We start from the raw sequence: 16251 nt of genomic DNA, 5'->3' as shown, positions 1-16251 counted from the left end.
GTGTCATTATTCTATCATTATTTTCATAACTTGTAACGAAATAAAGTCTCTCACCTCAGAAAAACGAAATTTCATGTCCTATCATCGTTATACTGTGCTCGTAATTAATTGATACCTTATTCCCTTTCAAGAATTTTTGGCTAAAAAGTCACTGAATCGATTTCAAGTCACTGAATCGTTTCGGATCGTATCGTTCTAAATGAACCAATGTCGTCTTTGAATCATATCGACAACCACGAATCGTGATACGAATCGAATCGTTGTTAAAACGAATCGTTACACCCCTACGTTTTGGACATTCATTTACACGACAACGGCGTTTAAAAACACAAATTTTTGAAAATGTGTTTCAAAAGTACAAGTTTTTGAAAACTTTCTCTATGTAAACAACAAAAACGCAAATCTCTGAAAATGATGAATGAATTAATTAGGCATCTATATAACACTTTCATATACTTCTGTACACCCAAAACACTCTACAATCATATCAGGGGATCTCTCCTCAACTACCATTTGATAACGTCATGCACATGCTGTCACGATACACACACGGGAAAAGGTAAGATCCAAAGTATTTTAATAGGGTAATTTTAATAGGGTAATCCATACTCACAATCCAGTCCAGGCAAGGGTCAAAATCCAATAAGGCAATCCAGAAACAAGAAAACAAACAAGAACAGGCAAGAACAGACTACCAGAAGTGGTGTGACAATATACAAGGACTCCATGACAAATATTGACACAGACAGGGTATATATACACAGACACTAACAAGGTGAGTGGGAACAGCTGAGTGCAATGATCAATGAAAAGTCCAGAAAAGGATTGTGGGAAATGCAGTTCATGATGTAGTGGTGACAGTATGTGGGAGAGACATCTAGTGGACACCCGGGATACACAAACCAGACACTGTGACATAACCCCCCCTCTACGGAGCGGCTACCAGATGCTCCAAGACACAACTACAAAACAAGAGTCCAGGAGGGAGGTGGAACGGTGGAGGATCAGGGGGAGGGATGGGGGGCCAGGTCCATGAAGGGGAACAGGAACAGGGGATGACGGCTTAGCAGGCGGCAAGGGCGAAACAGACAGTCCATCGGGCAGCCAGGGCGGAGACAACAGTCCATCGGGCGACCAGGGCGGAGACGACAGTCCATCGGGCGACCAGGGCGGAGACCACAGCCCATCGGGCGACCAGGGCGGAGACGACAGTCCATCGGGCGGCCTTGGCGGAGACGACAGCCCATCGGGCGACCAGGGCAGAGACGACAGTCCATCGGGTGGCCAGGGCGGAGACCACAGCCCATCGGGTGACCAGGGCGGAGACGACAGTCCATCGGGCGGCCTTGGCGGAGACGACAGTCCATCGGGCGACCAGGGCGGAGACCACAGCCCATCGGGCGACCAGGGCGGACACCACAGCCCATCGGGCGACCAGGGCGGAGACCACAGCCCATCGGGCGGCTCCGCCCATCGGGCGGCCTTGGCGGAGACCACAGCCCATCGGGCGGCCTTGGCGGAGACCACAGCCCATCGGGCGACCAGGGCAGAGACGACAGTCCATCGGGTGGCCTTGGCAGAGACGACAGTCCATCGGGTGGCCTTGGCAGAGACGACAGTCCATCGGACGGCCAGGGCAAAGACATCAGTCGATCGGGCGGCCAGGGTGAAGCAGGTCGTGCAGGCGGCCAGGGTGGAGACGACAGTCCATCGGACGGCCAGGGCAAAGACGTCAGTCGATCGGGCGGCCAGGGTGAAGCAGGTCGTGCAGGCGGCCAGGGTGGAGACGACAGTCCATCGGACGGCCAGGGCAAAGACGTCAGTCGATCAGGCGGCCAGGGTGAAGCAGGTCGTGCAGGCGGCCAGGGTGGAGACGACAGTCCATCGGACGGCCAGGGCAAAGACGTCAGTCGATCAGGCGGCCAGGGTGAAGCAGGTCGTGCAGGCGGCCAGGGTGGAGACGACAGTCCATCAGGCGGCCAGGGTGGAGACTTATCCTCGGGCGGCCAGGGCGAAGCAGGCTGTGCAGACGGCCAGGACAGAAACGTCAGTCCATCGGGCATACAGGCTGGAGATGTCAGTCCATCGGGCGACAAGGGCGGAGACGACCCCTTGGGCGGCCACGACGGAGGCTCAGGAACAGACACTGGCTCAGGAACAGACAACAGCTCAGGAACAGACAACAGCTCAGGAACAGACAACCGGCTCAGGAACAGACAACCGGCTCAGGAACAGACAACCGGCTCAGGAACAGACAACCGGCTCAGGAACAGACACCGGCTCAGGAAAAGGAACAGATACCGGCTCCAGCACAGTGTCCGGGGTTCCAACCAGACTGGAGGCTGCCATCTTGGTGGTGTGTGCAGCCCAGGCACGCAGGACAGCAACCATATCAAAAGTGAAGACACCCTCTTGGCTGTGGCAGGGCTGACGGGTACACTGCATCGACAGACATGACGCAAACAGTCTCTGGATCGGTAGATGTGACGTGAACAGTCTCTGGATCGGCAGAAGTGACGTGAACGGTCTCTGGATCGGCAGACGTGTTGTGAACGGTCTCTGTATCGGCAGACGTGACGTGAACCGTCTCTGGATCGGCAGACGTGACGTGAACCGTCTCTGGATCGGCAGACGTGATGTGAACAGTCTCTGGATCGGCAGACATGACGTGAACCGTCTCTGGATCGGCAGACGTGACGTGAACAGTCTCGGGATCTGCAGAACTCATGTGCTCTCTTCCATGCATGCAGTACAGGCCAATGCATAAAAAAGGAAGACAGCCCTCTTGGCCGTGGCAGGACTGATGGTGGGCAGCTCCGGGATGATCTCCGGGATGACAACGGGCTGCTCAGGGATGGCCTCCGGGATGACAGCGGGCTGCACGGGGACGACCTCCGGGATGACAGTAGGGTAATCCGTACTCACAATCCAGTCCAGGCAAGGGGCAAAATCCAATAAGGTAATCCAAAAACGCAAAAACAGGCAAGAACAGGCAAGAACAGGCTACCAGAAGTGGTGTGGCAATATACAAGGACTCCATGACAAATACTGACACAGACAGGGTATATATACACACACACTAACAAGGTGAGTGGGAACAGCTGAGTGCAATGATCAATGAAGAGTCCAGACAAGGATTGTGGGAAAAGCAGTTCATGATGTAGTGGTGACAGTATGGGGAAGAGACCTCTAGTGGAAACCCGGGATACACAAATCAGACACTGTGACACATGCGTAGGCTATTACTCAGGGCTGCCAACTATTGAGTTTAGTTTGTAGTGAGAATTATGGGAAAAAAACAACTTGCATCACAATAGGGGTGTAATTGTGATTGTCAAAACATTTGGTAACTAAACAGAATTGTATTAAGTTTAGTGACAACATGTTACAATGTTTATATGGTACAATGACTGGTAGGTACTGTTTGTATTACTGCTTAACACAATTTTCTCGATTTCAATTATATTCTTGGGATTTGATTTAAATTTTGATTCATTATTGACTCATTTGGATAAATATTAGGTAGGCTACAGTAGATGGCCTACATGTTAATTTTTCTCAAGAAAAAATATATCTCACATAATGCTGTAAACATACAGAGAGACCTATCAGCTGGTATTATTCAAGGTTAAAAATAACAAATTAAATTACATATAATGTGGTTTTCATTATAATAACAATTATTTATTGACAAGTAAAAATATTAAAATTTGTAATATAGTACACATATTTAGCAAAACACTCCTCTCAATAAAAAATGTTTCTAGTCATCTAACGTGCTATGGTCATTAAAGGGTTAGTTCACCCAAAAATGAAAATTATGTCATTAATGACTCACCCTCATGTCGTTCCAAGCCCGTAAGACCTCTGTTCATCTTCGGAACACAGTTTAAGATATTTTAGATTTAGTCCGAGAGCTCTCTGTCCCTCCATTGAAAATGTATGTAGGGTATACTGTCCATGTCCAGAAAGGTAATAAAGACATCATCAAAGTAGTCCATGTGACATCAGTGGTTTAGTTAGAATTTTTTGAAGCATCGAAAATACATTTTGGTCCAAAAATAACAAAAACTACGACTTTATTCAGCATTGTATTCTCTTCCAGGTCTGTTGTCAATCTGCGTTCACGACTCCGCAGTGACACTGCTGACGTAAGACGCTGCTGACGTGTTATAGCGACATGCACACTTACGCACCATTTAAAAAAATATAGCAATACCAAAATACAAACAATGTAGAATAGTTTGAATACAGCGTGCGTCTCCCTCAGACTGTAAACGAAGCTCGGGCGCACCAGATAACACGTCAGCAGCGTCTTACGTCAGTCTTACGACACTGCGGAGTCGTGAATGCGGATTGACAACAGACCGGAAGAGAATACAATGCTGAATAAAGTCGTAGTTTTTGTTATTTTTGGACCAAAATGTATTTTCGATGCTTCAAAACATTCTAACTAACCCACTGCTGTCACATGGACTACTTTGATGATGTCTTTATTACCTTTCTGGACATGGACAGTAAACCGTACATACATTTTCAACGGAGGGACAGAAAGCTCTCGGACTAAATCTAAAATATCTTAAACTGTGTTCCTGAGATGAACGGAGGTCTTACGGGCTTGGAACGACATGAGGGTGAGTTTGAATTGAGTAAGTCTCATGGTGAATGTGTGAGAGTTGGCAGCCTTGTATTACTTGATCAATCTATAGAGTTACATCGCCATCTAATGGTCTGGCAGCAGAATACAGCGTTTATAGTCGTTCTCGCGGATCCGTGTGAATGGCAATCGTTTTGACAATGACGACAACTTCTCTTATTTAAGCATATCGTTTTTATGTACACAAACCCTTAAGTGAATGTAAACACTGAGTAAGAGTGCGTGTGTAACAGTATATTGGATCCGTGCAGCTCTTAAAGTGACAGCAGCCTAATAAATCTGCTAAATCCAACAACAAAAGACAAAGATAAAACCACTCACTGCTCTTGCATTAATAAACTGTAGTTTTAAAAAGTATTAGTCTATATTTAATGTATACAGGAGTGTTATTTTATATTTTATTACTTTATTAGATTTCTGTTGTAGGCTATTACTTATCTGAATACCACAGTTAGCACATCTTCCTGTAAAACCTAAAGCAGTGTTTTTTAATTTGTATTTTTGATCTGTTGTATTTTTTGTCGGTTTTGTTTATAATTTAGTTTCCCTCCAGGCTAATTCGTGGAATAGGTTATTGTTAAATTTGTGAGAAATCGCAAAACAGAATAAACCGACATATGGTTTAATTATAGTTTATGGGCTCTCACGTACCGCTCTCATTCGGCACGAATCCAAACGTTTCCATTGTCGCGATGTAACATGTTTTGCTAACCTATCATTTCTTTTGTAAACAAGGCTTTGTACTTCACTCGTGTCCTGATATCCAGGTAAAACAGCGTTCACGGGCACAAAAATGTGTTTTAGTTTACCACTGCTGATGGTACTCAGTTGTCACGCTGACCGACACAGCCCTTAACAAAAGTGGATCATTTTGAACATTAATTTACTATTCACAGTAAATGCAGATAAATATTGAACATTTAATTTACATATTTTTAATTAAATGAATGTTCTAGAACTTCTGTGCCACCCCCAGTCTGAGAGCCACTGACTTACAATAATTAACCTTGTATTAGTTTTTGCTTAAGTATTGATAATTGTGAAATTTCACTGACAATTAAAATGACTCATATCATGAAATAAGACTTTGATCATATCACCCACCTATAATCGTGTTAAATAATGTGATTTGAATACTGAGTAAAATAATCGTGATTATGATTTTACCATAATCAAGCAGCCCTAGTAATACAATTAGAAACATTCTATAAACCCTCTGCACACAAAAGTATCATTTCTAAATTATAATTACAAACAGAGCTTTAAATCTATGTATTAAAGTAAAATAGTGTAAACGTAATTTCATTACGATTAAAATTAGTCAATTAATTTTCATAAGCTGACTTTCAGTGTTGTTGCTTTTTGTCAGTTATATATTTTCATTTATGATGTAAGAATCATAACTACAATTTGTTTGAGTCGTTGATGTTTATTTGATATTTTGAAGAATTACTTTAGAATAAACTTAAAACTTTAAACTTAAACTGACCACTAGTGGAAACTTTTTCATTTTATTTACTTTTAATGCAAGTTCAGTGTAAAACTTCATTTTTGCTTCTGTTGTTGCTTGCTTTCCCTTCAGCAATAAAACCCTATGTGTCTTTTATCAAAAGAGGCCAGTAGTCCAAAGCATTCATGAATTAAAATCCTACAAGTTTTTAAATCACCAAATGGAGTTTGAATGTCTCCTAGCGGCCATACTGCGCCTAAAACTCCCAGAGCATATTGATAGTTTGAGACAAATTTGAAAGACAACTTGGTTGGATTTGTCACTCTGACTTGCAGTTTTAGGTGCCCAGGCACAGGTTTTAAATTAATAGAAAAGAAAAATATAGTACAGCAATCATTTAAGTTTGGATATGTAATTTTCCAGTCTATGCTTAATAATAGGGTTGCCAGGTAAGAGGCGAATGAGACTAACTAGTTATCTGGATTCCAAGACCATCATCTATAAATATATTCAATTTGGATACATATTTTATATAGCCTTTTTGCCTTTTATTTTAACAACTATTTGTGCAACCATAAACACACTTGTATTTGTCTGTATGTGTGTTATTGCAATATCTTGTCAAGGGCACCAACAGAATCTAGACCGGCCCTGAACTTCATGATACTCACACAGAGTCAGAGGTCACAGCAGGTCCATCACTGAACGTAGTGGGCGCTTGCATGGAGTTGTTACTCTTCATAGACACACAGCTGGATACTGGATATGGTCCATTACTGAACATAGGGGGCTCTTGCATGGAGTGGTTACTCTTCATAGACACACAGCTGAATCCTGAAGATGGTCCATTACTGAACACAGGGGGCTCTTGCATGGAGTGGTTACTCTTCATAGACACACAGCTGGATACTGGATATGGTCCATTACTGAACACAGGGGGCTCTTGCATGGAGTGGTTACTCTTCATAGACACACAGCTGGATACTGGATATGGTCCATTACTGAACACAGGGGGCTCTTGCATGGAGTGGTTACTCTTCATAGACACACAGCTGAATCCTGAAGATGGTCCATTACTGAACACAGGGGGCTCTTGCATGGAGTGGTTACTCTTCATAGACACACAGCTGGATACTGGATATGGTCCATTACTGAACACAGGGGGCTCTTGCATGGAGTGGTTACTCTTCATAGACACACAGCTGGATACTGGATATGGTCCATTACTGAACATAGGGGGCTCTTGCATGGAGTGGTTACTCTTCATGGACACACAGCTGAATCCTGGATATGGTCCATTACTGAACATAGGGGGCTCTTGCATGGAGTAGTTACTCTTCATGGACACACAGCTGGATACTGGATATGCTGCTCTCTGAGTGTGAACAGACGCCTCCTCCTCTCTCTCCTCACACACACTCATTTTACAGGTCTGGTTCTCCTCCTCCTCTCTCTCCTCACACACACTCATTTTACAGGTATGGTTATCCTCCTCATTTTACAGGAAGTTTGCTCCTTCTCTTCCTCCTTGATGAGTGACTTTCCAGGCCTTTATGTGGACACAGAAAACATGCACAAAACACAACTGATTTTTTACACATTTTGTTTAAATGGCATTTAATTCACTATAACTTAATGTCAACAGTCTTTAGTTACTGTAATGTTGTTTTTAGAGCAACATGTGGGCCACACTTTCAAACACAGCAGCCTCGTTTAAACACTGGATTCACCTTCACTTTAACCCTTATGTGCTGTTGGGGATGTTTTCATCCACTATGGGGTATTTTTGAATCTAAATTTGGCCATAACTTTTTCTGTGTTTCAGCAAATGGAATGATTTTTGGTGACAAATCTTATTTTGACACATATTTTGGGAAAATGCTTTGAAATTTTTCAAAAACTCAACAGTACACTGTGGGCAAAACCCTTTCGTTATGTTTCGTGGCTGAAAACAGCCACTACTTTAAACTGCTGTAAAAATGTATCAGATAAATATTTTTTTCAATTTTTTTTGCATGAATCTATTAATCAACCTCAGTCCTGCTCAAAAATATTAAATGTTTAAAAAAAATTCAGGATTTTAACTCTTTAATTGCCAAATTCGTAAATGATGTCACTGATTTGGGGGAAAAAAAACACAAAATTACTCATTTTCAATATAAAATGTGATTGTGGACTGGATTTTTTTTTAACCTTTTATCACAGTCTTGGACATGTCAAAGATTAGAAACAACATTGGTTTTGATGCATTGTTAGTTTTTGTGCAGCATCAGATTTTAACTTTTTCTCCCTCATTTACTGTTCGTGGCTGTTTTTGCCCCATTGACTTCCATTATAACCACATTTTTTGATTGCAAAGCCATGACACCATATAATCATGCATTTTTGATTGTTGGTGGTTTTCCCTGTTGGGAAGAGGTAAAATTTGTAATTTTTACTGTTGATAACCAGGTGGCACCATTAACCCTTTAGATAGGCCTGTGCAAAAAAAAGCTTAGTTTCTGGCTTTTACATGGAGTTATATGGAGTATAATAGCATAATAAAGTGTGTGTGTGTGTGTGTGTGTGTGTGTGTGTGTGTGTGTGTGTGTTCACCTTGATGCGTCTGAGAAAATCAAAATATGCACCTCAGCTCTCAGAACTACATGGAGTAAACAAAAACAAAGTAAGTGTATTTATGCATCTGCTGCCTTTTGATGGTGAGAAATGCAGACTAAACAAAAACAAAGCAAGTGGATTTAAACACGTGCATGCAAGCCTGCTGGTCATTTGATGGTGAGAAGAGCAGCAAGCAACATGAGAAAGGGCTTGACTTATAGTGAAGTTTTAGAGATGATTATGCATCCTGACCCTTCCAGCGAGCTGCAGGAAGTATCGTCTTCTCCCTCTGACACCACAGACTCAGGAGAGTCTTTACGGAGGAGATGATTGACCTCATTGTCAGCATGACTTGCGTCAACACATACATGTTTGTACAGTCATACAAACATGTATGACTATGCCTTGTGATGGCATAGCGCGTCGGCCCTGGAGTCACGCCTCTGGCAGGATGAAGAAAGGGAGTTGTCTCCGCGTTAGTGGAAAACCACACTTCGCCGTTTCTCCCAATCCACCCAGATCCAGGATCCTCCGAATCCTCCTCGCCTTCAGTGGAAGCTAGAGAGGATGATGAGGGTGCCACATCCAAATCAGGATCTGACTCTCCTGAGTCTGTGGTGTCAGAGGGAGAAGACGATACTTCCTGCAGCTCGCTGGAGTGGTCAGGATGCATAATCATCTCTAAAACTTCACTACAAGTCAAGCCCTTTCTCATGTTGCTTGCTGCTCTTCTCACCATCAAATGACCAGCAGGCTTGCATGCACGCGTTTAAATCCACTTGCTTTGTTTTTGTTTAGTCTGCATTTCTCACCATCAAAAGGCAGCAGATCCATAAATACACTTACTTTGTTTTTGTTTAATCCATGTAGTTCTGAGAGCTGGGGCCCGTTCTTCGTACGTTGCTTATTACATCCGAGATCAAATGGCACATCCAGGATGATATCATCGTGCGAATCATGATCTGGCTAACTCGGTTCTTCGAACACACTTTCCGGATATGATTAGTATCGCTGGATTGAGTTATCTGAGATAATTGCGCGTTCATGCGAAGTTTAAAAGGGGATATGTATCGATAGTAGAAACATTGATCAGCAACGCTGCTATTGGCTGTTCAGCGTGGCCAAAGAGCGCGCTCAGTTTTTCTCCTCCGCAGAGCAAGAACTAATAGTCGAAGTTTATTCAGAATTTTAATGTTTAATCAAAATGCCAGGGAACACCTCAAAGTCTGCAAAAGCCAGGAGAGAGGGCTGGCAAAAAGTAGCAGACAATTTAAATCCGTTAGAATTGGCCATGTTAGATGTTTTTAGCACTTATTAGCCTATATTTTTGTATTTTAATAATTGCATTATTACTTTGTGCATTGTAATGTCAGTCACCATACTAGAACATGGGAACAAATAAAAGTGAAGTACAAAAATATTCTACATAATGGTAATTTTTAGTTAAATTATAGTCTCTTTTATAAAAGGTACTGTTAAATAAATGGTTGTCTGTTTATAAAAGCAACCAAGGAAAAGGCTGAGAAAAAAAGAAAAGAAAAGATCTTAGTAGCCTACACTGTAAAATATTTTCTGCTGCATTAAATTAAGGCCGTACAGTCATTTCAACTGTTAAATCTTGAGTAATGATGAATTGCTTTGACTTGTGAAAGTGAAAACTGATAAACTTATGTTAATGTAAAAATATTTTGCCATGAGTTATTGATCACATTTTTCCCGAGTGTAGTTCATTGTAATGACATTGTGTTTTCCTCTTTTGTGCACTTTTACATAATAACACTTGTATCTGTTCCCAAGAAAGTGGTGGCTGAAATATGTGCAGTAAGTGGACATTTTCTAACTCTCTAAAGGAAAGAAAGTATAAGACTTATAATGTCCATTTGTTTCCATTGCACTGGACAGTGAATAAACCCTCTCAGATAACTGTCATATGGAGGAACTAGCCTACCTACAAGTGCAGAAATAACTCTACTTAATTTATACTTGTATGCTTTATGGCTGCAATATAAGTCGCAGGATTCCACATCTACAGAAAGGCCTACAGAAGAGTCTGCACAGACAGAGGACACATAGGCCTACAGGTGGGCAGTGTATAGCCAACTTTTCCTTTTTATTTGTTGCATGAGGCATGTGTCTAATATCTCTTGTTGCAGGCACTTGACCACTGGCTTTTCTTTACAAAGAACAATTGAAATAAAACTCAAGGAGCTAAGCATATTTGTCTTTTATTAAACATTTAATGAAAAGTGGGGTTTTTTTGGCAATGTTGTGTAATATGGCACATGCACCAATGTCACAGGCCCTGTCAGGTGTGCAACCCTCAGACTTTTCAGACACTGAAATCTTCCCTTTAGTTAGCCAAAGTTCATTTCATTGTGTGCCCTTGTCCTGGCTAGAGCTGCATTGTAACTGGTTTGGGTCAGGGAATGGGGTCATAAAACACCTGTCTGCAGGAACATGTCATAATCACCTATGAAAAAATGCAGTTCTGTTAGGATCAGCATAAGTGTATGTAATACAGTGAGCTTGATATTTAATTGTGGAACTTTCCTTACCACTTTCAAATAATGTGCATAAATGTGAATCAGGGTTTCCCTTCAAAATATCTTCTTTTGTGTTCAGCAGAAGAAAGGAAATCATACAGGTTTGGAACAACTTGAGGGAGAGTAAATGATGACAGAATTTCCATTTTTGGGTGAACTGTCCCTTTAAGTGGCTTGGAAATGCCACAAAAAAAAAAAAAACTAAAACTGTTTTTTAAACATAAAAGCGACAAAAAACGACAATCTCACGAATCACGAGAAAAAATATATATTTCAGAAAGTGCACTATCGCGCTGCGCTGGACTTCCCGTATCAGCTCCGCTTATGAAGCCGGGATCTAATCCTGTTAACATTAAATAAGCCTGCTCCCGAGCAGGTTTAAGTTTGCGCACATGTTGCTATGACAGCAAGTCCAGGATGAGCGTCGAAGAACCAAACAATCCAAGATCATGCCAAATCGCCAACAATCAAATCCAGCTAACTGAGTTAGCGACGTACGAAGAACGGACCCCTGAGGTACATATTTAGATTTTCTCAGACGCATCAAGGTGAGTTCACACACACACACACACACACACACACACACACACACACACGCACACACACACACTTTATTATGCTATTATACTCCTTATAAACTCCATATAACTCCATGTAAAAGCCAGAAACTAAGCTTTTTTTTTGCCCAGGCCTATCTAAAGGGTTAATGGTGCCACCTGGTTATGAACAGTAAAAATTATAAATTTTACCTCTTCCCAACAGGGAAAACCACCAACAATCAAAAATGCATGATTATATGGTGTCATGGCTTTGCAATCAAAAAATGTGGTTATAATGGAAGTCAATGGGGCAAAAACAGCCACGAACAGTAAATGAGGGAGAAAAAGTTAAAATCTGATGCTGCACAAAAACTAACAATGCATCAAAACCAATGTTGTTTCTAATCTTTGACATGTCCAAGACTGTGATAAAAGGTAAAAAAAATCCAGTCCACAATCACATTTTTTATTGAAAATGAGTAATTTTGTGTGTTTTTTTTCCCCAAATCAGTGACATCATTTACGAATTTGGCAATTAAAGAGTTAAAATCCTGAATTTTTTTAAACATTTAATATTTTTGAGCAGGACTGAGGTTGATTAATAGATTCATGCAAAAAAAAATTTGAAAAAAATATTTATCTGATACATTTTTACAGCAGTTTAAAGTAGTGGCTGTTTTCAGCCACGAAACATAACGAAAGGTAGTAAATTTAAACAATGCACAAGGGTTAATGACACTGCTGAACTCTGTTTTTCACAATCCGTTTTTCGTCTCGCATTAAGCAAATATGATGTTGTTTTTACGCGTTTGTGTTTATCCTGCGACTACACTTCCTTTCCACAGTCATCATCACTGAACACACATTAGGCCTATATAGATTATTTAAATAATGAAATAGTTTACAGTCAACTAAATATTTAAAAATTAAACTAAAATTCTCCTGTTAACCCCTTGCTCATCACCCCCAATTTTGGCAAGTGCTGCATACATGAAATGCCCAAAATAAAAAGGTTACTGCTCATAAGTAATTCTGAATAGAAACATAACACACATACATTTAGAAAGCCAACCCTTGAGAGTTTAGTTCAAGACTCAAAATTAACCAGACTGTTATTAATATTGAGATATATAAGCTCAAACATATTTTGAACTAAAATAATCTGGGATCACCAGTGATCCCTGTCAGGTAAGGGGTTAAATAAAAAATAAGTGTAGGCCTAAGTTTAACCATTTTCGGCCATTTAATGAGTGTTACAGTAGACTAGTATCACGAATAACTTTCAACTTTATCGTGTATTTGAGTTTGAGTTTGTCATAAAGTCTGTTTAGGCACAAATACTCTCAATATTACAGCTATGAAAAGTTTAACGAACTTACTGTCACACGTGAAGAGATTTCTGATTTTCTATCTTCCAAAATGGCGTCTTAACAGTCATCGACTGCTTTCGGTTTCTTTTCTTTCTTTCTTTTTTACACTTCCGGGTTTGGAACGAGGAAATAAATTACAGCAGAGCCACTTGTATTGAGGTAAATACTACGGAGCTCCTGTCCTGGGACCTTTGCAAAGATAAAAAAATAGACAGACTTTCGCGTGCTCACGCGTTACAATTTCCGGTTCGCGACGCGTTATAGTGTAATTACTACAAATGTGGGAATTGGGATGAGATGAGAGTGTACTTGGAGCATGCCTCCAGAGATGTGTCTTATTATAGTGAGATGAGAGGGTGTCTCTTACCATCGGAGAAAGCAGAACTGCTTATAGGCGGTGGGCGAATTTAATACTTACCTCACAGCTGTGTAAGTTTTTTTTTTTTTTTTTTTTTGCTGAGGTCATGTAATAAAATCGTATAAGTAGCCTACTACAGACATTGTTTCCAACTTTGTTGTATGCACATTTGACGCAAAATGTCCTTACAAACTCTTACTTTTTTAAACCGGCAAATAAGCAGGAGTACTAATCATAACGTTAGAAAACCCCCCGTTTCCTTGACAACCAATGTATTTATAATGAACACAGGTATAATGACCAGGAAGCTGCGTTCTTGAAATTTAAATTTTGCTTTAACCATTAAAAATGTGTAATGTATTACTTCTGATATAAACATTTATTAAATATTTGTTGTGGATGGAATGCTTTTGAACACTTTTCCTCTGGCATGCTGTGTTTTAATGTTTTAACTAATTGCTTATGATAATAGCAGATTGTCTGAGAAAATGGTTTCGTGCAAATAATGCACAACAGGGTCTATCTGTTTCCATTAAAAATATAAATCAATTAAAACTACTATTTGGCCAGTGGAAAAGATTGAGAAAAACTTTCTCTGAAATGTATTTTACACTATTTGATTTATTCATTCAAAAACAAGGCAAGGATAGGCTACTAAATTATTTTTATTAATGAAATGTAACGGCACATCAGTATGTCATATTTTCCTAATGTCTGGTGAACAAATCTGAGTTAAAAAAACAAGTGACATTCAGCTGTCATTTTACCGATTTCCCTGTGACGACAAAGAGAAGAGGAAATGGCTGCAGTTGATAAGGTAAGTTACAAATCTTAAACGAATGAAGAAATTTTGGCGCCAGTGGGTGCTAACGTTAGCATCCACTGGCGCCGAAGCAAAACCAGTGCTTTGAGAAAAAGGCTTATGCAGTCAATGGGTTTTATGTGTTGTTTGTTGTTATAAACCCAAATCTTGCATCATGTTAGGGTTGTCAGGCATTGTTCTGTGCTGCCTTGTTGAGATGAAACTAGCTAGCTAAGATTAGCTTTGGCAATAGTCAAAGATAAGCTGAAGCACGAAGATGTGTTTACGGAGCAAGAAAAAACCATTAGACCAGTTTAAGTATGATAATCTGCTAACGTTTCTCATTTCTATAATACATCTAGGACATTATTAATATAACTCCGATTATATTCGTCTGAAAGAAGAATGTCATGTACACTTAGGATGGCTTCAGGTATCATGGGGTAATTTTCATTTTTTTAGTGAACTATTCTTTTAACTGTAAGTTATTGTACATACATTCGTTTCTGAAAATTTGCTTGAAGAAATCAGATTTAAAAGTAATAAACAGGTAAATGGGTGTAACGTTAATGAGAAATGTTAGCATATTATCATACTTTAACTGGTTTAATGTTTTTTCTTGCTATAATAATTGAGTATTGTTGGAGGGAGTCTGAGATATAAGATCAGAATCATGATTAATGGCCAGGTATGTTTACATATTTGACTCTGATCTTTGCTCTTAGTTAGTATACATACACAGAACAAGCATAAACTAACAGGACAACAAGCTAAATAAAAACGGACACAAACTACAGTGTACAGTACACACATGCACACACTTGAAACAAAACATTTGTAGACAGCAATTATTGCCAATGACTGCTTTAACCCTCTATGGCATGGTGTTGCCCTCAGGCAACAAACCACATTTTTGGACCTCACACCGCCCCTTTAATTTTTTTATATACATTTTTTTAATATATAATATCACCTGACATGTCTGTTCAATGCAATGAGGGGCTGAAGTGGGTGTGACCTTTTTTGGGGGGGTGGAGCTGTGCTTTAATGAAGCAAAACCACATGCTACAGAGTGCCACCAATTAGTAAGATAAATATCACTTTTTAACATGTTTAAGTTAAAATATTGTTTTATTAAAAAATATATGCATGGGCATCAGTATGTAAAGAAGTATGTTTGATTGTTTAAAGATTTATTTTGTTTTTATTTATATACTAAAACTGTGTTTTTTTGTTCGTTGCCTCAGGGCAACACTGTGCTACGAGGGTACTAAAACTCAAAGGTTTTCTACATAGGTGGAATAGGGAAAACAAGCAATATGTGCATTAGAAGGTTTATTTTATTTTGTTTATTTTGACAAACATCAATCACAAATGGTTTCAACCTATCACAAACATCAAATAATCAACAAAAACAACTATTGCTACTAATTACAACTAACACCCCCCATAACACTTTATGTATAAATGTTCATATTCATATGAACATTTACACCAAACACTACACATACATATGGGGGGTGTTAGTTGTGATTGTATTTTTTTCCTGTAATTTTAACTGTAAAAAACAAATAAAAAAAACAACGGAAAAGACATTTTAATTGCTTAAGAGTAACCCCTCCCCCCCCACCACCACCCCAAAGTATGCAGTGCGTCAGTCACGTTTGCCAGAAAAGGGAGTGAGAACACACAAACACAAAGTTTTATTAAATCATACGTCACTTCCACAATTCACGTGAACACCAGACCACACTTTTTATTCAGACTGGGGTATGGTTCGGAAAGGGTGAGTTTTTCATCCAATCAAACCAAACTCTGATGTCAATCGAACCCAGGTGTGTACCAAAAATGCAAGTGTGAAAGCACCCTATGTTACATAAACATAGAAAAAACAATAAAAAAAAAAAAACAATCACAAACATCAAATAATCAAC

At 40.0% G+C, this 16251-nt stretch overlaps 1 protein-coding gene across 1 annotated transcript in view; it reads right to left on the bottom strand.

Annotated features, from left to right (window-relative positions):
- LOC307170480 (uncharacterized protein) overlaps positions 1–13223 on the bottom strand; it is a 154942-nt gene extending 141719 nt beyond the window's left edge. Inside the window, exons 1-2 of the mRNA XM_079891600.1 lie at positions 13167–13223; positions 6779–7656 (exon numbers count right to left, since the gene is read on the bottom strand). Coding sequence (XP_079747726.1) covers positions 6779–7578 — 800 coding nt within the window. The 5' untranslated portion in view covers positions 7579–7656; positions 13167–13223. The remainder of the gene's footprint in view (positions 1–6778; positions 7657–13166) is intronic.
- Between the last annotated feature and the right edge of the window lie 3028 nt (positions 13224–16251).

The sequence above is a fragment of the Squalius cephalus genome (genome assembly GCF_949319135.1).
Source record: "Squalius cephalus genome assembly, chromosome: 1".
NCBI lineage: Eukaryota > Metazoa > Chordata > Actinopteri > Cypriniformes > Leuciscidae > Squalius > Squalius cephalus.
This window is presented reverse-complemented; position numbering and strand designations above follow the sequence as displayed.